This window comes from Lissotriton helveticus, chromosome 3_1 (assembly GCF_964261635.1).
Source record: "Lissotriton helveticus chromosome 3_1, aLisHel1.1, whole genome shotgun sequence".
NCBI classification, from domain to species: Eukaryota; Metazoa; Chordata; class Amphibia; order Caudata; family Salamandridae; genus Lissotriton; species Lissotriton helveticus.
The window spans coordinates 1,554,542,084-1,554,565,962 of NC_136061.1; the positions used below are offsets into that span (position 1 = coordinate 1,554,542,084).

At 43.8% G+C, this 23,879-nt stretch overlaps 1 protein-coding gene across 2 annotated transcripts in view; it reads left to right on the top strand.

Moving 5' to 3' along the window:
• The window catches only part of SIK2 (salt inducible kinase 2), a 428,969-nt gene that overhangs the window by 330,765 nt on the left and 74,325 nt on the right, over positions 1-23,879 (top strand). For both annotated transcript variants that reach the window (XM_078682308.1, XM_078682309.1), the window contains exons 5-7: positions 6,645-6,769; positions 8,089-8,212; positions 10,991-11,211. In XM_078682308.1, the coding sequence (XP_078538434.1) occupies positions 6,645-6,769; positions 8,089-8,212; positions 10,991-11,211 (470 nt within the window). The remainder of the gene's footprint in view (positions 1-6,644; positions 6,770-8,088; positions 8,213-10,990; positions 11,212-23,879) is intronic.

The following is a 23,879-nucleotide window of genomic DNA, read 5'->3' on the forward strand; positions in this document are numbered from 1 at the left end:
TGGAAGTTACGATGTTGGGCTGCGTGATTAGGGGGGTAAAACGGGGGTATTGGTTATGGGGGCAAGAAGAGTCCCGAATGCAAACCACTCCCAGCCCGTGTAAATGGGAATGAAATGTAAGACCTTCTACTTTAGTTGGTGTGATTTTTCGGTAAATTAAAATACTGGAATTTATTTTCTACATACTTAAGTAGGTGAAATGCTATGGAAAGCTCTTTATGAATTGTGGTGTTTTAAATGAGTTGGCTTATTTTTGTCTAAATACGGTGAAATTCTCTAAAACTACTGAAAACGATAGTCGACGAAAAAAGATTGAGAACGGAAATAGGAGGTGATAATGCAAAGCTTTCATGTGCTCATCATTTTTAAGATAGAAATCGCTTGAAATATTAGCAAGGAAAATGGCTGTGTGAGCTGAATGTTCCCCTTAGACAAAAATAATACCTAATGTACCCAATGTACCCACCCTGGAAGGATAGGTGGCTGCGTTTGCTTTGTAGGGGATAGGAATTCATGATGTCCAAAATATAAAGTGGGTGATATTACCGTCTGTAGTTCAACGTTCGTATAAATGGCGGACATCTAGCAGTTAGTGTGATATAATAAATTATTGCTGTTGGAGTTGTTTAGCAGTAACTCAATTAAAAGATTTTTTGATTCCCTTATGGTTAGAAAAGGCAAAACACTCCTAAAACTTAAGAAAAGAAGCCCAATACTTCGTAGGTTGTTTTGTGTGTTGAGTTAGACTTCAAAATGTGGAGTCTTAGGAGTTTCCAAAACTGCAAAGTGCCAGCTATGTGGTTTTTTTAGGTCCCGCGCCTAGCGTTGCAGTTCGCAGCATTGCTCGCACAGCGAGAGACCTCTTGTAGGGGGTTTCAAAACGGACCTAGGAATCGCACACACTTGTGCGTGTGCTTTTCCTTTTGGCCCACGCTATTGGCATTTGCGTGCGTCTTTTTATCAAATACAGCACACAATTGGCCAAAGGCGGGCGCATAGCTGCGCCCATGGTCTATTGGTGTTGGTTACCCGCACCACTGCCATGTGGTTTTAATTATCGTGCCCAGACACGGGCGCGGTAATTGAAACCACATGGCTCGCTGTGGCGCATGCTTGTTCATGTGCTCTTCTTGCTTCTCGCCCCAACAATTTGGGCTCAGTACACGGCCAACTGGGCTTCCCTGGATGCACGCCCCTTGCCTGGCTAGTACGATGAGGCCAAGTTCGTGATATTTCTGCACGGGGGAGTCTTCCTTCGGCTACGAATGTTTTGGGTGGCACTGGGAAGGTGAGCACAAAGCGGATTACGTAAACTTCATGAAAAAACTATGCTCCAGGTGCGACGTACGCCAACTTCGCACCCGGCTTCACCGCAGAGTTCTTCGACCCGGACGCGTGGGCTGAGCTCTTTGAAGCTGCGGGGCCAGGTGAGTGCAGGAAAGTAACGTGGGTGGCGAGACGGGAGGGATATACTAAAACAAAGCACTCTGGTTGCTTTGCTCGCACTACCAACATCCACATACCTTGACAGTTTTCATGCATTTATGAAAGGGAGCCGTCTATTTGAGTTGAATTTATTTCAGTTTATTATTCCAGTGTTGGAAAGTGGAGGGCAACCCGACTGAATCGGGTTCTAGCAGCTATTTCATGCTCGGCCAGATGGCCTTCCCATGCTGAATTTGATCCGTATCTTTTTGAGACACCGAGACATGAATCTGCAGCGCCCGCATGTTGTTAACATATTGTTCTGAGCAGCAACAATCCATTCTTTTGTGTAGTTCGGTCTTTTGGAATATTCACTGTGGGTTTTTAAGGGGGTATCCCTATTTCACTACATTTGTTTACTTCTTGTTAGATGGCCAACAGGCACATTTGAACTGTAAGTACTGTCTGTTGTGGGTATCTCCATCTCTGTTATTGTTAGCTTACTCTGCAATTTGACTTTCCAAGGCCCGCTACTTACAAGACATTCCACTCTCAGCCTGGCCTGTTAATCGAGGCGCGATGAGAAATGCCGGTATCCTGCTTCTGAAATTAATTAGAGGTGGGCAAGCCAACAAATTAACAGGAAGAGCCAGGCCAGAGCCAAGCCAAGGCTCTGACTTGGCTCTCAGAGATGATACACGCGACCTGTGTAAATCAAACAGCAAACACATCATTTAAAATATGTTAAAGTCTCTTCAAAACAGAAAAAAATGTATTGCTGTACCACGTGGAAGCTTTGACTTGATACATCCCATTATAGCACTGCACTGACAAGTACTTATTAAAAGTGATAGGTTTTAAATACAAACCATTAGTGAACTAAGAAGGCAGGCCATTTGTCATGTAATCCTGATGATGGCCCGATTTATATCAGAGTAACACTGTTGTTTATTAAATCAAACGCAATAGATCTTTGTAAATTTGTTCGTTTGGACTCACATATTTCAACAGTACTTTCATATGCGATAATCAAGAAAAAGATGTTTTAGTGAAATAAAGTATTTACTTAAAATAACACATAAGCAGGAAAGCCACGATTTTATCCAGGTTTGCTGGTATCACTTTGTAGAAATCAGTTACTAACTTAGTATCCATTTGTCTTTTCTTAATGTTCAGTTTTGTTTTGACCTCTTTGTACATTTGTCTGCAGTTCTTATACAGTGCAAACTGGACCCGAGCACCAGTTACATCCCACAAGGTCACATTTTTTTTTTTATAGGCACAGGAAGATTAAGTGATTTTCCCAGAATCACAGGATGATGGGCTGACACTGTAACAAGACATCCTGGGTAGAGTGAGTGTGGCAGGCCAAAGCCACATGAAAGCTTTCCACGTTATGGGCTCCAGTTTACAACAGGACCCCGAGCAGAGATAGAGCTAGGGTTCAAGCTCGAGCCTGGCTTGAGCTTTCAGTGGCTTGCCCACCTCTTAAGATTACTACTCTTGCTGCTGTAGCTCTTGCCTCTTTTTTTTCACACTTTGGCATGCACATACTGGTCCCTCTGACCCTTGCTGGGTTAACACTCTGGTCCTTAGGTTCCCCTTTGTGGGGGACTTAAGGACCAGGAATTCTCTGTTTACAAGTGAGAAATGTGGGTCCTTGAGAGTGTAAGTTGAGAGCAGTTTTGGTGGTGGGTTCTCTGAGACAGAAGATAAATGGTAAGCATATGGTAAGCATATGTGGAGTGCATCATTGTAGACTCTCCATTATTGCTCATGTCAAAGGTCCGGAAACCTTGGCAGTATAGGTCAAAGGCGTAGTAGATCACTGCCCCCCCCCCCCACACACACACACACACAACACAACCACTGCATACATTTTACAGCCAGCCCTCGGATTGGTGCTTTGCACTGGTGTCCCTCAATATTTTAAACAGGAGTAGCACAAAGGCTATGATTGTACAGCACCCACTGCTCGCAAATTAAAAACCTCTTTGAAGAGGTTGCCACATATGTCTGCATAGAGCATAGTTAATTTTCTGCCTATCTTTAGTTTCACTCTCAAAGACCTGAAAACATAGATCGACAGGATTCTACTTAAACATGGAATTCCCAATATTGTTTTTACTTACCACTTCCAAAATGTTAGCATGAAAATATTCTGACCTTCAACAAAACGGAATTTCTTCCAAAATTTCAGTCTGGCAATTTTATGACTACTCAGAAAAAAAAAAATACTGAAACATTTTTTCTTGGGTTATCGGCCCTATAATAACACATATACCACATGGCGTTTGTGACAGTTCACTTATACCATTTCCCATTTTCTAAAGTAACTCTTTAAAATAATTATAAAACAAGCAGTCTTGTCCATTGGCCTACGGAGCAGACTTGCTTTTTAGTAAGAAGATAAATAAAGGCCGCCTTACTACAATTGGAGTTAAAATTGATTGGCTACACACACAAAAAACAGGTTTAAACAATGTCTGGTATATTGTCACTGTATCATTGTACTAGTTGTGCATGTTCGCAGCTGTCTCTCCCGTCTCCTTGTAACCCTGCCCCTCCTTTCACCAGAGGCTCTCTGTTTCTAACCTGCTCACTTATTTCATCTCAGCCTTCCAGTCTATCCTTGTGGCGCTCCCCACCACCACTCCAGGCTGTCTCTGTGCTCTGCTAGTCACCCTGTCCCTTCGCTCTCCTAGTCACCCTGTCCCTTCCTTAACTAGAGTCTCTGCTTCTTACCGGTCTCCTCCATTCACTTCACCCCTTCAGTCTCTCCTAATTGCCCTCCACATGAGCTGTCTCTCCCTCTCCGAGTCACTCCGTTCCTCCTTTCACAAGAAGCTCTCGGCTTCTTAGTGGACTCCTCCTGCCACTGTCTTCTAGTGGTACTGCCATCCTGTACTACACGGGCTATCTCTCCTCTCGTCATTCTATCCCTCCTTTCAGCAGAGGCTGTCCTTTTCTCAACCAGTCACTCATTTCATCTCAGTCTTTCAGTCTCTCATGGTGAGGATGGGGATGGAAGAAAGACTTGAGGGGACACCAGGGAGGAATAAAGTGATAACATTTTTGAACCTACATCATTCCAGTGCAGAGAAGCAAGGTGACTGGCCGCCTTCACCAGCTGGCATCTCATCGTGCCAGTGCAACGAGGCAGGGTGACTGGCTGCCTTCAGCAAATGGCATCTCATCGTGCCAGTGCAGTGATGCAAAGTGACTAGCTGCCTTCAGCATCTGGTGCAGGGTGGTTGGCTGCCTCACACACACACACACACAAACACACACACACACACACACACAAACACACACACACACACACACACACACACAACACCACACACACACACACACACAACACCACACACACACACAACACCACACACACACAACACCACACACACACAACACCACACACACACAACACACCACACACACACAACACACCACACACACACAACACACCACACACACACAACACACCACACACACAACCAACCACACACACACAACCAACCACACACACACAACCAACCACACACACACAACCAACCACACACAACAACCACACACACAACCACACCGTCAGTGCACACTTTAACCAGGCACAGACACCATCAGTCGTCAGTGCACGCTTTCAACAGGCACAAACACCACTCGCCGTCAGTGCACGCTTTCACCGGGCACTAACACCACCAGCCGTCAGTGCACGCTTTCACCGGGCACAAACACACACCACCAGACATCAGTGCACGCTTTCACCAGGCACTCACACCACCAGCCGTCAGTGCACGCTTTCACCAAGCACACACACACCACCAGCTGTCCGTGCACGCTTTCACCAGGCACACACCACCAGCAGTCAGTGCACGCTTTCACCAGGCACACACACCACCAGCCGTCAGTGCACGCTTCCACCAGGCACACACCCCACCAGCCGGCAGTTCACACTTCCACCAGGCACACACACCACCAGCCATCAGTGCACAATTTCTACAGGCATGCACACCACCAGCCATCAGTGCACACATCAATTGTTAACGCATCCACAATTAACTAATGTGGCAATCGCAGTGTGGCACACTTTACTTTTAAACCTATTCACCTAAAGCGCAGCATGCCACCATTGCTAAAAAAATAAATACACATGTTTTTGGCTCCAATTTATAGACTTTTGTTGCAATTAGTGTTGCAATATTTAGCAGTGCCAATAGCTCAAACGTAATTAATGCGAGACCTATTGCATTGCAAATACTTGTTTAAGTAGGCAGGTATCATCAGTTACCAAGTACCTGCACTTCTTTCATTTGTTAGGGGGGAGTACCTGCACCTCTCTGTGTGAGTGCAATGCTTTTAAAGGGAGAGTACTGACACTACCCAGATGCAGACAGGTATTCTGAAACAGACAGTGCCTGCACTAATACATTTCCATTTCAAGCCCTGCTGTAGTGTAACCTGTTCAATATTTTATATGTATAAACTCCTAATAAAAAGTCTAAACAAAGCATCTGACTTAATTTTATTATATGACATGTCGAGCTCTGTTTGTTTTTCCTTGCTTCCTGGTTAGGACAATATAAGTATGGCTTCCAGTTTTCCATTTTTACTGATCTTTACAGACAAATGCAGACAGAAAACAATGTGTTTACTTCCTGTATTTATTTTATTTTTAAAAGCGGTAAAATACAGAAAGTGAACCTTTTGTGAGAGACCTTTATCAATTCCAGGCCAACTGCTGAGCAGATGGATAGCTTGGGGAGTTAAAAAAAGGATATTTCCTTAAATACAGGCATATGTTAACATATATTTCAAGTAGCATGCTAATATTTATTTTTGGGTGTATGGTTTTGTAATATTTGACTGTTTAATTTGCTAAAATGCTACAGACATCAAAGTTTTGAGTGCACATTTATTAGTTAAATAAAGATGAACATATACCATTTTACGGCTCACTATACCATTTTACGACTTCATTAATTCTCAAAACACTAAATAAATAAAGATAACTACCAATAACATGTACAGAAAATAAATATGGATCAATACAGACGGAAATGTTAAAGTGAAGTTTTCTCCAACGCATGGATCTGTTTACTGCCAAAATGATGTTCCCAATATCTTGCTTTGGAAAATTATTATCAACTTTATGAAGAGAAAATGGGATATTTTGTGAACAAAGAATTGAGCTATATTTTCCCTTTCCGCTTCCACCACAGATTTTGGATTTGGGAATTTTTATACAGCTGGTGAACCTCTGGCGACGTGGTGCGGGAGTCCCCCGTATGCAGCTCCGGAAGTTTTTGAAGGACAGCAGTATGAGGGACCACAGCTTGACATCTGGGTATGTACAATGTAAATTTGCTAGCTAGGGCAAATAAGGAAGAAATAGTGTGGATGACTTAGTAAATGATTCTCAAATAGTACGCTCTTTTCATTTATTGATATACATCTTGTTACCGCATCACGATCCTCTGTCTTGAAGGAGTAAGGAAAAAGAGTACCACATCAGACAGACTCGGGTCAAAGGGAGTAAGCTGAGAGACTTCACCCTTTCCAAAAAATTTCCAGCAGTAATATATGGGATAAAGTAACCCCAACTGTGCATTGGAAGGTTATCGCAGGTCACAGATGTTCAGTGGCCTTATAGAGCCATGTGGCCACTGGCCAAGTGCCTTAATACGATCTGAGAACTCTAAGGTGACTTGCAGTATCCTTTTCATTTATAGCTAGCTGGAAGTATTTTATTTGTTTTAACATATGGTCCAAGGTTTCCTACGTGCCAGGTGTTTCCCGGGATTGTAGGTCCAAATTTGCAATTTTCGAAAGTTTGCTAAAATCCTTGGAAACTGTAAGTGTTTTACAACAGCTTGTGGTTACATGTCAGCAGTGGAATAGCAGTTTCTAATCGGAAACAAAATAAACTGTATCGGAGTACAAACTTTATTTGAAAGAGCGTTAAATAACCTGCCTCTGAAAATAATTCTATAGTTTGCGCCTTTACCTTAAAAACATTAAAGTAGGCTTCGGGGTACACGTTGCACACAGCCCAAGTTCTGCCACTGTGATCTTTTTATTATTTTCTAGTCTACAAGTGCAGGTCCTGACTTCTCCAGGATCTGAGGCCACTTGCCGCACCAGCCTAGCTCGGTGTGCTGCTTGTTCTGCCGGTCTGTAGAGAGACCGGCTGTAGCACAGCACTGCAAACCAGCGGGGCTGCTGTGAGCGAGTATTGCACGCATTTCCTGTGTGAGGGAGGTGGTGGGAAATAGGCACCAAAGCACAGTCTGCCAAGCTACAGCACGTAGGAGCTCGTTTTTTTTTTCCTTCAAAGTTTTTTTTATTTGTTCTATCCCTGCTTCCAGGTCACGGACAAATAATGTTTGCGGCCGCGAGACATTTCTTTCATAGCTTCTGAGGAAAAGGGAAGCTGTTTGCTGTATGCAATGAGTGGCGTAGGTGGCACTGTGGCATTACTGCTAGCGTGTAAACCCTTATTACTAGCGAGTAGTGATAGTCTTCTTATCGAAGAGGCGTTCTGATGTCAGACTGTGCCTGTAATAAGTAAGTCGTAAACCTATTTATAGAAACTCAGGTAGAACAGTCTCATTTGTAGTCTTATTTGTGCGTTCTGTCTGTATTTTTTCTCTCTTTTGCAATTAGAGCATGGGTGTGGTGCTTTATGTTCTGGTGTGCGGAGCATTGCCCTTTGACGGACCAACGCTGCCTGTTCTACGACAGAGGGTCTTGGAAGGGAGGTTTCGAATACCTTATTTCATGTCCGAAGGTAACTACAGAACTTGTATACATTTTATTTTACCTATAATCCCAACACACGTAGCGGGTTGCCTCTTATGAACAATTCAATAAATTTCTTAGGAATATGCATTCTATTATTCAGTCTTTTTTTTTTTTTACATTCAAATTATTACCCAAAATACCAGCTATCGATCACAGCAAGGGTGGACTGTTCCATGAAAGTTGCTTCCTGGTAATGGCGGAGAGAAAAATGTGGGTGTGGGACTGTGAACCTCAGATTTTTTTCGACTTTGTCTTGTCTAGCAGGGCTTTTCTTCTCCCGCCTAGATTTTTCCAGCCCCTGGATGTTGGTGCTGATGTTGATAGCCCTGGTGCATTTGATAAATGCTGTTTCCTCAGCAGACTTTAGAGCTGCTCTGAGAATTCCTTTAATTGTAGACACGGTGGCAGCAGTGGAGGATGGAACGATAATCCAAGAATTACTCATACCTAGACCTCTCTGGGGGTGGGAAGCATGTAGCGCATCCCCCACTTTCCCTCCTCTGACCAGACATGATCCAGGAAGGCCAGTGATCACTTCTCAGTTGCTCATGCAAGAGAGAGAGAGCGAGAGTGTAGCAGGCTAGCCTAGGGGAGGCTATCCGCTTCGGTGTTGGATTTCCCAGGTAAATGGTGAGAGCATCTCATTGTGCCCGCGATGAACCATCAAACATAGTGTCTTTCCTGTGGGATAAATCAATCCGCACTTGTTTTCTCTGGTGGGCATTCGATGATAACATACTTTGTCTCTTGGAGAAATGATTGTGGGCGTTAGTCCTCTGCTGCGAGCGCATTGATTGCTGGCAGATTTCCTCTGTTAGGCCCAATTTATCGAGCCACAGCCTTTGTTTTCAGTGTAATGCACACCGAGATATTTCCTTTCCCATGAAGCCTCTATTATTTGGCAGAGATTACATCCATAATTATTTTCTTAATATAAAAAGGATGGCATTTAAAATTACCTATTTTGATGGGAACTAATTAATACTTGAGTAAAATCTGCCACTTTGCGTCAATTATTGGTACGATTCCTCATAAAAGTTTGGATCTTAATTACAGGTGTATTTCCTCTGCTCTTCCCCATTGATTATATATAATTCCTTCGTAGCTGTGGTTACCATCATAGTGACGTAATTGTTCTGACATGTTTGAAAGCTTAATGTTTCTCTTGTGGATGCTCATTTGATAGACCTACGAATGGCCAATATGTTTGGAATTTTTGAAAAGTTAAAACCAAAATCTGGGTAGATTGGAGTATGTTTTATTTTGTTTCCCAAATTAGTGTAGGACGTCCATCAATCAGTTTGGGATTATCCACTAAAGCCTGCTTAAGTGGATCTGTGATTACCTTCAAATACTTTCCCCAAGACATTAATTTGCTCGCAGCTTTTTGGGGGAGAGCTCCCACACCCGCTGCCCACTGCAACCCAACTCTGACCACTGCTTAACAGCATTCAAATTTTCCCTATCCTTTGTATAGTACATCTGCACTTCCTCCCACATTTGTACCACCGTGGTTAAGTTATGGTTTGAATGCATGTTTTCCCCTCAACAAGCACCAAATGACCCACCCTAAAACCCCATCTCCTCTGCTTGCTTTTGGGTATCCATTACTTTTCCCCCATGCTCATTTATAAATTGGTAATTTGCGCATCGGCCTCTTCCACCATCTGAATCTGCCCAGTCCCTGATCATGTGCTCTGGAAGGAAGCCACCTCCTCCCATTCACATGCCAAACACACTGACAAACTTGTTCCTAGCCTCGCAGGCCAGTAAAGATGACTCAGGGACGTGACAAGGATGTTAGTATGATGTGTGACAATCTAACCCATATGACTGTGAGCACTAAAGGAGGCTGTTTTCTCCATTGACAGGGTAAGTAAATAGAGAATGGGAGGTGGAGGAAGAAAAGTCTTGCCGGAGGAGTCCCAAGAAATGACTAGATTGTGGTAAATTCACTAGAGGATCAGTCATAGGAGAGGGCGAAGGCAGGGGAGCCAAGGTGCAAAATGGACAAATCCAGTGGTGGCTGAATTTTTTAGTTCATAAAAAAATCGGTCTTTTGTCTTATTAACACTATAGTCCCCTCACAACGTTGGCCCTGGAGAGCCGGATCCATGCCAGATTTTTAATAATAATAATAATAGGGGCATTTGTAAAGCGCTGAGTTACGCACACCGGCGTGTCCCCGCGCTACGGTGAGAGAGGCGGAAGCTAGAATTTTAACTGAGGGGCGAGCATTCTACCTGACATATAGGTATGTTTTTAATTTAGCACGGAACCTAGTTTCAGCCGGTTCTAGTCGTAGCTCCACCGGAAGCATATTTTAGCATATCCACTTTTAGATAAATGTAGTTATCTTAAAAATCTGGCATGGATTCGGCCCTCCAGGACCGACTTCAGAGAACCCTGCTTCAGAGAACTCAGTGGTCAAGAACCGAGATCTATCTATTCCAAGGATTCCTTATTGCAGAACGTTTGGAAATTTTCCAATGTAAGAAAAGATAATAAACATGTTTTTTTTCATTATGACACTCCTCCCTGAAAAATAAACAAAATACAAATACAAAACTGAAAAGCTTCCACATTACATATAACCTTAATCTTTAGATATGTAAGAACTTAGAGCAATAAAAATAATTCCAATTAAATGTGTTTGCACGATATTTTTCAGTAAACAGAGATAAGTTCACTGCTGACAACGTATATGATGTTGCTATGTTCAAGAATTAGCCATTAATGTCCTTTTTGTCTTTCCATACTTAAGAGTGTGAGCATCTGATCCGAAGGATGCTGGTGCTGGAGCCTTCCAAGAGACTGACCATCTCTCAGATCAAAGAGCACAAGTGGATGTCGGTGGACGTCCCTGTTCAAAGACCCGTTCTGTACCCTCAGGAACACGACAATGCATCTTCCATTGGAGAGTACAACGAGCAGGTGCTTCGGCTGATGCATAGTCTTGGGGTCGACCAGCAGAAAACAATTGAGGTAAAATACTGTGGACAACAACTAATGGGTGGCTAACGGATGGCTGGATGACTGCTGCATTTTCCGGATAATTAATGACTGCAAAAATGAGTTACATTTAAATGCATTGTATATAAATGTACCTCACGTGGAATTCTGTGAAATCTTGCATACATCCAGCCCTCCTGGGCCTAGATGGACACCTCTTGTATAACTTTGGTGGTGTGTGTGTTTAAATACAAAGGCCTGATAAGAAGTTTGGCGGTCCTGGAGGTGGCCGCCACACTACCTTTCACTCCAGGACCGCCAAACAGCGCCGCCGCCCACCCGTCAGATTACGAGTTTTTCGTGGTCTGTCATGCAGACAGCATGGCGGGCCTACAGCGGTCCCTTTCAAAGGCACCCATGTATGCCTTAAAAAGGCCTCACCACAGGACCGCCACTGCGCTTTCGAACATGGTATGTGCTGTGAAGTCCATGCCGGGCCGAAAACTGGGGGTGATGCTCACAGGAGAACACATGTGCCCCCCTGCATGCACCACCCCCATGCTTGACCGCCAGCAGTTTAATTTCAGGAAGAACCTCCATTACACAGGTGGTGGTTTTGAAACTCGTAATATGCATGGCGGTGCTGAAGCGGCACCGCCAACATATTGTGATTCCCTGACCGCCGGTCCGACCACCAAAGTTGTAATATGGCGGTCGGACCTCCTGTGCGTTGGTGGTTGGACTTCCACCCCCGCTAGTCTGGCAGTCAGAGGACCGCCGAACTTGTAATCAGGCACTAAGTGATGGCTTGCGGTTACTTCCCCTGATTCAGGACTCCTGGAATGCTCTGGCTCCTGATCCCTGGGCGTGGAGAGCATGTTGCAGACCCCCGCCGCTTCCAATCCCGGCACAACCCCTGTCAGATCTGGATTACAACTCTGCATTACCCCACGCACACCACGACCGTTGTGATGTTGCCTCCTTGTACCTCCATTATTACGCGTTGAGGCTACCTTACTTCGGCGGCTACTTCATCCTTATCACCCCGTTTCCACCACGAATCTCGTGGTGACGACATCGTGCTCTCCCGCTGGAATGAAACGGTATGCCTGCACTCCTGCCATGGCCGCACCAGCTATCTTGGACGGGCCCGTGCTTTTCGCTATGTGACTTTTTCAAGCATTCCCACTTGTCTAATTCCGGAGACACTGTTTCCCCTTCTGTGACTGGGACATCCTTCCCAGCACTTATCCTCACGAATCACTGCAGCTTCTCAGGCACTTCTTGATTGTCTAGTCCTGATGATGATCCCATAACCTTTGTTGGGGATCCAGACGTAGTCGACAACCACATCTTGACTCCTATCTGTAGTGTTGATTTATGCGGAGCATAAGATGTCTTTGATATTGTGACTAATGTGATTGTTTATTCTTACCACCAAGTCACTTTTTATTTTATGCCTGAGGTAAGGAAATCTGTTGATTCCAGTTACCCCGTCACGTCCAGCTCACTTCATGTTTTTTGTATTAATTAGGTTTTAATTCTTGATAATACATTTGTAACACTTCTGCATTTAACACATTTAGACCCAATCCTGATTTCAGCATTGTGGTTACACTTCCGTATTCTTTTTTGAAAGGGACTACTGTCTCTGACAACTGACTACTACCCTTGGTCCCCTTCAACTATATGGGTTCCCTTGTTCATTGTTGATAGGCTTGTGGTGCATAACACGTTCCCGGGCAACTGACTCCAGTGAAAATATTTTGAACTATAGATGGGGTGTTTCTAAAGCATATGTCGCGTAAGCACCGCATTTTATAAGAAACAAAGACTGCATGAAGTTGGAGAAGGGGTACTATGTATTGATCAGTTGGGGTGGGATGTGGTTTTTAGGAGGATTAGCAGTAGTGATAAATCTAGGGGTGCTCCTTGCTAGATGCAGATATTGGCTATGGTAGGTGTTAGGTTAGGAGTTCAAAGGGGGGTAGGTGTTACATAAAAAGTGATTTTTTTTTCTTCCTACTAATAGGGCGAGCCTGGTTGTTAAATTCCGGGAGATCCCTGCTTACATGGAAAAGCCTTGCTTCATTAATTTCTTTCTAGAACGCAAATACACCCTTTTCCTGCATTTTAAATGCATAGATATTGTTTTAAGTTCAGGATTTTAACTCTCCTCTACGTGCTGCAAATGTTGACAGAAGGGCTCTAGATAAAGTGATTTGCCCAAGAACACACAGTGTAATTATGTGGGTAAAAATGGGATTAGGACTCAATTGTCCTAGTTTGAGCTGTCTAATTTACCTCCTAGGCATACGTTCTCCTAGCGTTTCATTTTTAAAAATAAATAGCTTTCCTCTTTAAGGGAATGCTGGCTTTCTTTAATATAAAACTACACAAGCCTAGGAAATAAAGTTATTTGCCTAGGGTGACTCGATTTGCTAACGTGGTGAAAAACCACGTATTCCATGTGCCACACTTGAGTTGTATACAAATGTATGTGCGCTTGGGAAACAGGCTAACTCCATTGTTATGTGGGTCCAGGGCCGGACTTTGAACACAAAGCATCTCTTGCAAAAATTGATCAAACCCAGCCCTGCTCCCTTCCTCTCTCTTTCCATTCAAAAGCATTCTCTCTTGCTTGCTGCGACACTCAGTGGCGGTCGCCACACAAAGAAAGTGGGGTGAGGGGGAGAACGAGACTGGGAATTAAGGGTAAAAATATTAGAAGAGAAAAATCTTTCCTCGCCGCCCAATGCCAATGGCTGCCTCGGTGCTTCACTCCCGGCAGTCTCTGGGAAGGCACAGGCTCCCCACCCAATCCAGGTGCTACTCTTTCTCATGCTATGAGAGCAGCGCCAGGTTTGGTCTGTGCGGCCTGGCCTCCACTCACACTGCTTAGGAACCTGCGATTCTTCTCCAACCTGGCTGTGAACAAAGCTGGGTTCGGAAAAATCGAAGTGCGCATGTCTGTTTGGCCAGCCTAAGACGGGCCAAACTTACATGCGCACTGCTAAGTGCCCACCACTTCTGCCCGTCATGGCCCGGTTCCACCCTGCACGCAGTCAGCCAGAGCCCATCACAGAAAAATAAAATATTATTGTTTTAATACTTTATTTTCCTGTGACTGACTGACCAGTGGGGTGACGCTCCTCCGACATTACGGAGGAGCGCACCTCCCCCCTCTGTTTTTCATGCTCCCGCTCGGTCTCCCTCGCCTTATGCCCCGCTGAGCAGCAGTTAGAACTGTTCCCCGGTGGCAAAGCTCAGCCGTTCTCCAATGGCCCAGCTCAGTCACCCCTGACGCGCCCCCGCCGGGAAATTGTCCGACGGCATAAATGGCCAGTCCGACCTTGCGGGCTTCCCTTGTCATTTGCACTGAGTGCTGCATGTTGCAGGGTCTTCACTCGGCCGTCCATTTTTTGCTGGGCTCTTGGACACGATAGGTCCGGTATTCCAGAGATCTGCAAGCTGCAGCCTTTCCCCCCGTATCTGGCGTGGACATGTCGACTCCAGCTGCACACGTGTGTTTTTTCTAAAGCTTATATAACTGCACGTTACGCACGGTGTCTCCAGGACACTGGTTATCTTCAAAACGATAGCGTTGCGTCATGCTGGCCCCCTGTGCTGTTTCTGATTTAAAAAAATCGTCGGGGATCGAGGCTGGCCACATTGCTGCCGGCGAACTTCGACCTCTCATGACGTGACGCAGCGGCTAGGTTGCTGACCTTGTTACAGGAAAGAGTGCGGTTCACACTCACCTTTGTCACGTCACAAAATGCCTCCAAATAAATGTGCAGTGTACTGTCTAGTTCCAACCCAATTGCTTGTCCTTGACGAAGAAAAAGTAAAAATTAATACTTTGTGCTTACCCCAAGCACTCTTGGTGTGCTCATATGCGATATGTATCCTATGGAAAGAAGTTGCATGTCAGAATCATACTTGCATACCAGCCAGTTTCACCTGTTAACTACGAAATGCATTCGTTAAACATGCTGTAAATTAATGTGTTTTTTTGTAAATCGGCGGCACTTTGTTACCTTTGGGCGTCCATGAGAGAAAAAATCCCGTCTTCGAACCAAAGAGGGGGGGGGGATAGGGAACAAAATGAACTTAAGTACAGGAGAGTTTAACATATAGAGAAACAATGAAAGGGCTCTAATCGGTTTAGTCTGCGAAGAAAAGGCTCAGAAGGGACACGGTAATGGCTCAATAAATAGTTCAAGGGAAGTGGTGAACAGGAAGGAAGGGAATTATTTTTAGTCATAAATAGCCTGTCATCGATCAGTTGGATGTAATTTTAGGCAACAATAGTATCTGCTCGCGCTTTAATCCTCATCATTTTATTTGACAAAATGCGTCCAGGAGTACGGAGCAGTTCATGTGCAGTATCGAACCGGTGGTGTCCAGCGTAGGTGCGGGAGGGTCACATCCGTATCAGACTTTCTAGATAACCTCAATTTAAATGTGTCCCTTTCAGAGGATTTGGTTGTAAATGGGTGAGACGTGTAAACCTTGGATATCTGACATGGTTCTGAGTCTCTTTAACTTATGCCGACACTCCAGTATTAAAGTATATGACATTCATGTTCAAGGATGTTTAACCCCGAATTATTAGGCACATTAGCTGTACCGAATTCTAGAGACTGAAACAGGCTATCAAAAGCTGAGGTTCACCCTACTTCGAGAGCTTCTTACCGCCAGAGAGGCAGTCATTGGTGTAATATCTGTTTGCACATCTGCCTATACCCAGATGTGCATTGTAGAGAGGTGTAAAATGGGGCATGGCCTCGGACCACTTCTCTGCAACGCAAATCTGTGGTGCTTACTGGAGGTACATGGTGGGCTAGTTGGACCCAGGAACTCTCAGGATTCAAGGGGACTTAATCCATCAATGTAAAACGTGCCACGGGGCGCCGTTGCACATTGGTAAAAGGAGGGGGCGTGGGCAGAGGTGATGTGTGCAAACACGCCCTGTGGTGCGTTTGAAGATGGGGAATTAAGTCCCCTTCAATCCTGAGGGCCCCTGGGGGCCAACTAGCTCACCAGGTACCTCCAGTAAGCGCCACAAGCCTGTGTTGCAGAGAAAGGTGGTCCACCCACGCCCCTTTTTACACCTCTCTGCAACGCAGCTCTGTGTTGCTTACTGGAGGTACCTAGTGGGCTAGTTGGAGCCCAGGGACCCTCAGGATTGAAGGAGAATTAATTCCCCAACTTGAAACACTCCACAGGGTGTGTTTGGACACATGTCACCTCAGGCCTCCCCTCCCTTCACCACTGTGCAAATGCGCCCGTGGTGCGTTTTAAGAGGTAGTTTTAATCCCCCTTCCCTATTATATACTAGGGCCTTACAGAGGATTTCATTCTAATCACAGGGGTACCCCAACGCATAGTGTTGCCTAGTGTGTAGGTGTTTTCACTGTATTCTAAGTGTCTTTTAGCATAGCACTGGCTCTAGGCCTGGTTAGTCAGTCAGTTACCACAAGTACCCGTCTGAAAAAGTTGTGGGCACAGTATGATTTTGGAAAAAGGCCTCTTTCTGCTCATCTCTTGCTTCTTCCTGCACTTTTTTCGTCTTTCTGGACTTCTGTTGACTCTTTCAGCATTTGTCTTGCTTCTTTCTGTGCTTTTCTCCCTCTTTCTTCACGTCCTACCTTTATAAGCATAGTTAGAAATTAGTTTTTAAAAAACCATTGATATTCACTGAAAAAAACCATAGGTTTCAAGCACGTTATAGTTAGAAATTAGCATTTAAAAAACCTTAGAAATTCACTGAAAAAAACATAGGTTTCAGGCACGTTATAGTTAGAAATTAGCATTTAAAAATCCTAAGAAATTCACTGAAAAAAACATAGGTTTCAGGCACGTTATAGTTAGAAATTAGCATTTAAAAATCCTAAGAAATTCACTGAAAAAAACATAGGTTTTAGGGAAATTTATAGTAAGTTGGACATTTCACTCACACAAAACCAGAGAAATTCCCAGTTATAGTTAGTTCAGCGAACTATAACTCGCGCCCCCGCAATGCACTGCTGATGACGTCACATATTACATCACTCAAGACATGGTCAGTGACATCACTGATGACATCTCAAATGACATCACTGATGACATCATCCATGTGATAATTTGATGCATCTTCTCACACCCTAATATAACCTTTGATACACCCACTCTAAATTACAGACTGCCATTCTCAAAACCATAGACACTCCAACACCAATAACTACATACCCACTCACTGATTCTTAGGTCTACACACACACACCTACTCACTCAACCGTGCAGTCACCCATACTTATGGTCACTCAGTACAGGACTATCATATGCACTCATACACCTATATAGACACTCGTACATCGCCACTCATCCATAGAGGAATTCACACACCTAGTCAGTCATGCAAATAATTAATCACACTGCCATTTACTCTCCTATACAGTTATACACACACCAGCTCACTTACTCGTACAAATACTAGCACCTTCTTATACAATCACTGATACAAGCACACACTCATCCATACAGCCACTCTCATAATCTCTCACTTATAGACATTTATATACTCCCTCCAACACTCATATATACTGCCTTTCACATATGTAGTTACTCACACATGTACCACTGAGATGTACAGTCACTCATTAACACACCCATATACACACTTACCCACCCATACAGTCCATCACAGATGCACTCTGGAAACCATGCACCCAGTGAATCACCCACTCACACATCTATGCACAGTCTCACACACACCCCACCCTCACACTCAGGCACCCATACAGATACTCAGACAACCAATCAATAACCCATATAGACAATCATCTGGTTATTCACTAACCCATGCAGCCACTTACACACCAACAGACAGACGGATACAGACATTCACACAGTTTAGTCACTAACCCATGCATTCAGTAAGATATGTTTAATCCCTCACTTATAGTCAGTCACGCACCTACTAAATCATCCATTCAGACCATTATAAACCCACTCATTCTTCAATACGTCTTTCCTATATATATTAAACATATTTAAACTTTACAAAAACACAGTCACTGGATGATGTCGAAAGTGATGTCACTGACCATGTCATGAGTGATGTAATATGTGACGTCATCAGCAGTGCATTGCGGGGCGCGAGTTGTAGTTCGCTGCACTAACTATAATGGGGTCATTTCTCTGGTTTTGTACAAGTGAAATGTCCAACTAACTATAACTTTCCCTAAAACCTATGTTTTTTTCAGCAAATTTCTAAGGCTTTTTAAATGCTAATTTCTAACTATAACTTTCCCTAAAACCTATGTTTTTTTCAGTGAATATATATATATATATATATATATATATATATATATATATATATATATATATATATAGAGAGAGAGAGGTGTGTTATGTATAACAGGCACTGATGAGAGCCATTGGAAGGCACTCCCCCAGCCCGATTATGGTCCCGGGGACCCCATCTTGTGGAACCCAGCCAATTGGGGGAGGAGGCAGGCAGCCCCCCTCCCTGGGCCTATATGTGCCCTGAGGACCCCAGCCCCCGAGTCTGGCGAAGGATCAAAGGGGGAGGGGGGACCATGCAGCAAACCTTCCCGGGCAGATTTCCCACGGGGACCCCAACCCCTCTGCTCCCGGCTAATCATTAAAAGGGGAGCAGGGCACACAATATTCAGATCTGTTTTCCTGCCGTATCAATGCGGGCAGGGAAACAAATCTGAAGTCCACTCGCCGCTACCGGGAGCATTTTTAAAGTTACTTCCAGCTTGGAGTGGACTTTGTGTTCGCTCTCGCTTGGCTGGAGTTTTGAAATTGCTCCAGCGAATAAGAACAGAAACCAGTCTCCCTGCCTGCACCAGTGCGGGTAGGGAAACCGCTATGACCTGAGGATGTGCATCCTGTGACATAGCAGAAGCTGGATCTGCAGGATGGGGTCGCAATGGCCATTAATGGCTACAGAAGTGGGGCGGTGCAGCCTACCCTCCCTTTTGACATTGCAGCTGGGCCCTAGGGATAGGGACCCCAGGCCAAAATTGGCCGGGGTAGGGGGCCCTCTCCATTAGTAATCTGTGTGGGCCCCGTGGGAAGGGGTCTTCGGGCCGCAAATGTCCTGGGAAGGGGGACCACTCATGCTCCCATTACACTGCTGATTAGCCCCATGAGACCTGGCCCACCCTGGAAGTCATTAAAAAGAAACAAGCGCTTGATTTTTTTTAAAAAATTCACAACAGATTCAGCAATTAAAAAAAAAAAAAAAATTAAACGTCTTTGGCCCCAGGCGGGTTCCCTGTGGGATCCTACCACCAAGCCTAGGCGTTTAGGACATTCCTACCCTGCCCCCTTCTGTTTTTTTTCCTGTTTCTTTGGGACTCGGGCTGACTCCCGAGTCCCAAGAATGGCTGCCACCACTTCTGACCACTTCAGATCATGATCTATGGGATCCTTGGAGCATCCGTGTTCCTAGATATAAGTAAATCTTTTTTCTTAAATAAACTCCAAAACTACTGAACGGATTTACATCAAATTATGAAAAAGGCTGTTTCTGTACCAAGATCTACCGTTCTGCCAAATTTGGTGTAATTCTGTTCATCGGTTCGGGCTGTTGTCGTCTAAAATTCCTATGGGAAACTGCATGAGGAAAACTCGTTTTTGGACTCTCCTTTTTCTTGGCCTCCGTTTGACTAGTCGCCCTGAAACTTTCCTGACAGCAGCGGAAGTGAGTGGCAAATTAGTTTTTTTAATTTTGTGAGCTTGCCTCAAAGTTATTAGGAAAACAAAACAATTTTCCTATGGAAACAAGGTCCTAACTAGAACTACCTAATGGCGAACGCCAGTATATTATAATGAGATCTATATATGTATGTGTTCATTAAAGAAAAAAGTTAAAGTGGAGTTATACGTCAATAAGATTTTAACTTACGTTGCAAAAAAAACTTGGAAATTGACAGCAAAAAACAAAGGTTAAAGTGGAGTTATATGTGGGTCTTCTAATTACAAAAAAACTATGGTTTAAAAAACAAAACACTAAATTTCGCCCTTTAATTAACTTACCTAAGTAGAACTTGCACCGCCATGGATTTCAGATGTCTTCAGTGATGTAATAAGCAGTGCAGGTTAGACCTAGGTCAGTTACATAAAATTGGTGATTTTAAGTGTTTTTTGGTTTTTGTGTTTTTAAACAGCTTTTTTTTATAAGAAGACCTATGTATAACTTCACTTTAACCTTGGTTATTTCCAGTGAATTTGTGAGTTTTTTAATGACGTAATGTGAAACCTTATTACAATACATCTGTGCCCAACCCCTTGCTGCACATAGCTGAAGCCCGTGCATGGCGCGGTTTGTCTTGCAGAGCCTGATTGCTCTGCCAGACCTTGTGTCCAATCCCCAGCAGGCAGCTCTCCTCTTTTGGGAGCTACCCTCCCACAAGAGTACATTGCCCTACAGACCTCTACCCCACAGTAGCTCTTTTGGTTTTTTTATTGCAGTGGGGGCCATACTGGATGCAACAGGAGGACCATGAAAACCTATTTATTTTATATTTTTTAAATGTTGGCCCCATTGTCCTTCCAACCCCAAGGTGTAAATAAAAGGTCAGGGTATCTCTGTCATGCCCTTTTATATTTTTCAATTTTTTGATTGTTAATCTTGGCTCGTATCATTCGGCTCCTATGGAACTGACCAAGGGAGTACCTCAGGGCTCATGTTTGAGCCCAACATTGTTTAACATCTATATTGCTCCCTTGGCCAGTCTCCTGAGGACATATGGGTTCATTCCCATATCATATGCCGACGATACTCAGCTTCTTTTCCCATTTAACAAATTTACGGCTACAGTCCAGTTGGCCTTCTCCAATGGGATGAGGGCCATATCACAATGGATGGTAAATAATTTCTTGCAATTCAACGTGGAGAGACAGAGGTAATGCTATTTGGAGAGGCCCCAGACTGGTGGCCAACTGATTTGGGCTCCTATCCTGCTCCTAAGCTTATAGTTAAAAATCTGGGCATTCGCCTAGACCGGGCACTCAGCCTGAAGGAACATATTGCCCAAATAGCTGGCTCCTGTTTTCATGTAATAGGCCTACTCCGTCGAGTTTTCCCTTTACTCTTTGGTTCTACCCGCAAAACTCTAGTCCAGGCTTTGGTATTCAGCCGCCTGGACTGTTGTAATGGCTTGCTGATCTCTGCCAATGATGCCTTACTCAGCAGACTGCAGGTAGTTCAGAACACGGCAGCATGGCTGGTCCTGAATGTTCCACCTAGGACTCCCTCCTTGTAAAGCTGCATTGGCTTCCTATCCGCCAACGGATTAAATTTAAAACTAGCTGCACCATCCACAAGGCATTGCAGAACCTGGGCCCTTCCTATCTTTTGGAGAAATTCCTACCCTATGCACCCCCAAGATCTCTCCGTTCAAGCGTTAAACATCTTCTGGTGGTACCTCATGTAAGAAAAGCTAGACTAGGAGGAAAACCCTCTCCTACCTCGGCCCTCGCCTCTGGAATGGGCTCTCTCTCTAAGACAGTGCTCAGAACATCTGAAATTCAGAAAATTTCTTAAGACCTTCTTATTCTGTGTCTGCTAAACCTGCTAGGAACCACTGCTTCTCCTCATTCTGCTTTAAGCGCAGAGATACCCTTCGGGGGCCAATTCTAGCACTGTACAAACAAAATAAGTTTTTTAAAATTACATTTTTAGGACTTGGGACTGAGTCCTGTAATAGCAGCCATAACATTTCTGTTCATGTATCACCAACCAATCAGAGCCCTGGGTCCCGCTGGACCAGCCTCAGTCCTGTGGTACCACCCAGTCAGAATGCTTTATTTTAAATTCCAGTATCGCAGACCCCCTCAGGAGTGCCATGACATTAGATATCTCTATTTTTTTTTTTTACTTTAATTTATCAAAAATGTCTGAACAGATTTACATCCCATCACAAAAAGCATATTTTCTGAGAAAGTGTCTAGCTTCCTGCCTAATTTGTAATTCTGTTCAGCCTTTTTTTCTGTATTGTGTAAAATTCCCAATGGAAATTGCTTGTGAAAGTTTTTGGGGACTTACCACACTTTTCTCAGCCTCACTTGACACATCACCCCCACATCTTTCCAGGAAGAAGCTCGGGTGGATGAACTTTTTTTGTAATGTTTCGTGAAAATTCATTTAGCTATGCCAAAGTTATCAGAAAAATAAAAAAAATGTCTTCCAATAAAAATTCTGACTAACATATGTATAACTGAATAGTGGTGCCTGCCACCGTGTAATAGCCACATACAGCATAGTTAAAATGAAGCTATGGTTACAAAAAAACCAGACCTAAAAAATACTGAAATCTGCGAGTAATGGTTAGCTCTCAATCCATAACTCACAACAGCCATGCAAATCAAAAATCGGACACCATAGGCAAAGCAATGCTCCTATCCTCATCCTTGATGAAACCGATGCAATCACAAATGTTCTAACTAACCTTATCCACATTATCAGTAACAACGTGAATGAGGCTGCAATGAATGTGATGTTACCTATTGATTTGTGTATGTGTTAATATTTTAATAAATGCGTTTAAGTGTTGTGTATTGATAGAAATATTGTGAGGTCAAAAGCAATAAATTTGGTGTGCATTTTACGATGTTTATGGCTGTTGTGTGAGTTATGGATTGTAGAGCAAACTATAACTGGTGAATTTCAATGGTTTTCATAAGTTAGTTTATAACAATAACTTCACTATAACTATATTTCAACGCTTTTTAAAAAAAACATTTGTTTAGGTGTTTAACCAATGCCAACCATAACTTAACTCTAACTTGTTTTTTTCAGTAACTTTCTGTTTTCCTAGTAATATTTTTCGCCCAGCTTCTATAATAGTATTCTCTATCGTACTGCATGACCAACACCCACCTGCCAAACCACGCTGCCCATGACCCCCATAGGCAGACGCACAGGGCATAAGAGTTAATAAAGACAAGCTCTTTGATTATTGTTAGTGGTTTTCAAAAGAATGTTTTTTTGTGTAGAAGGAGGTTTTGTAAGGGGGGTTTTGTGTTTTTGTTTTACATTTGTTGTGGCATGATGCCACGTGTAAACGTATTTTTTTTTTTACTGTTCGAATTATTTGTTATGTTCTTCCATCATTTATTTTCCAATCGTTGGGTTTTGTTTTCTACTCTATTCATTGATCTTGCACTCCATGCATTACAGTTCGAACACTTTGAGGCACAAATAGTTTTCTTCCTCTCCTTCATTCCGCACTAAAGCAGGAATAATTGGCAGAGTTGCATCCTCATGCTTCAGCAGTTGGTCTCTTCCAGGGCAGATCACCTCTTGCGCATCAGATTCACAAGCCAAAGCGGATGTAAAATATAATCCAGGGTGATCGGTTGGAACCTTGTCCACCATTGCTTGGAGTGGGCTACCGCCAGCATCCTCTCAGAATCCCAACTGCTCAGGTCTCTTGCCTCACCAAATGATGGAAGTGCCTCCCATTGCTATGGTAAAGGCACTTTTCGATGTAGTGACCTGCGCTCTCAATGAATGTTCCTAAAGTTAATTTAACAGTATTATCCGAGGGGGAGGGGGACACTCCCAGGTAGTTATTTACAGGGGTGAAATAGGCCCCTCGGCTTCACCTTGGGACCCTCTGACAGAACTATGTGGGATTGCCCCCTCCCCCCCCCCCCCCCCTTTGGAAATGTTGCTT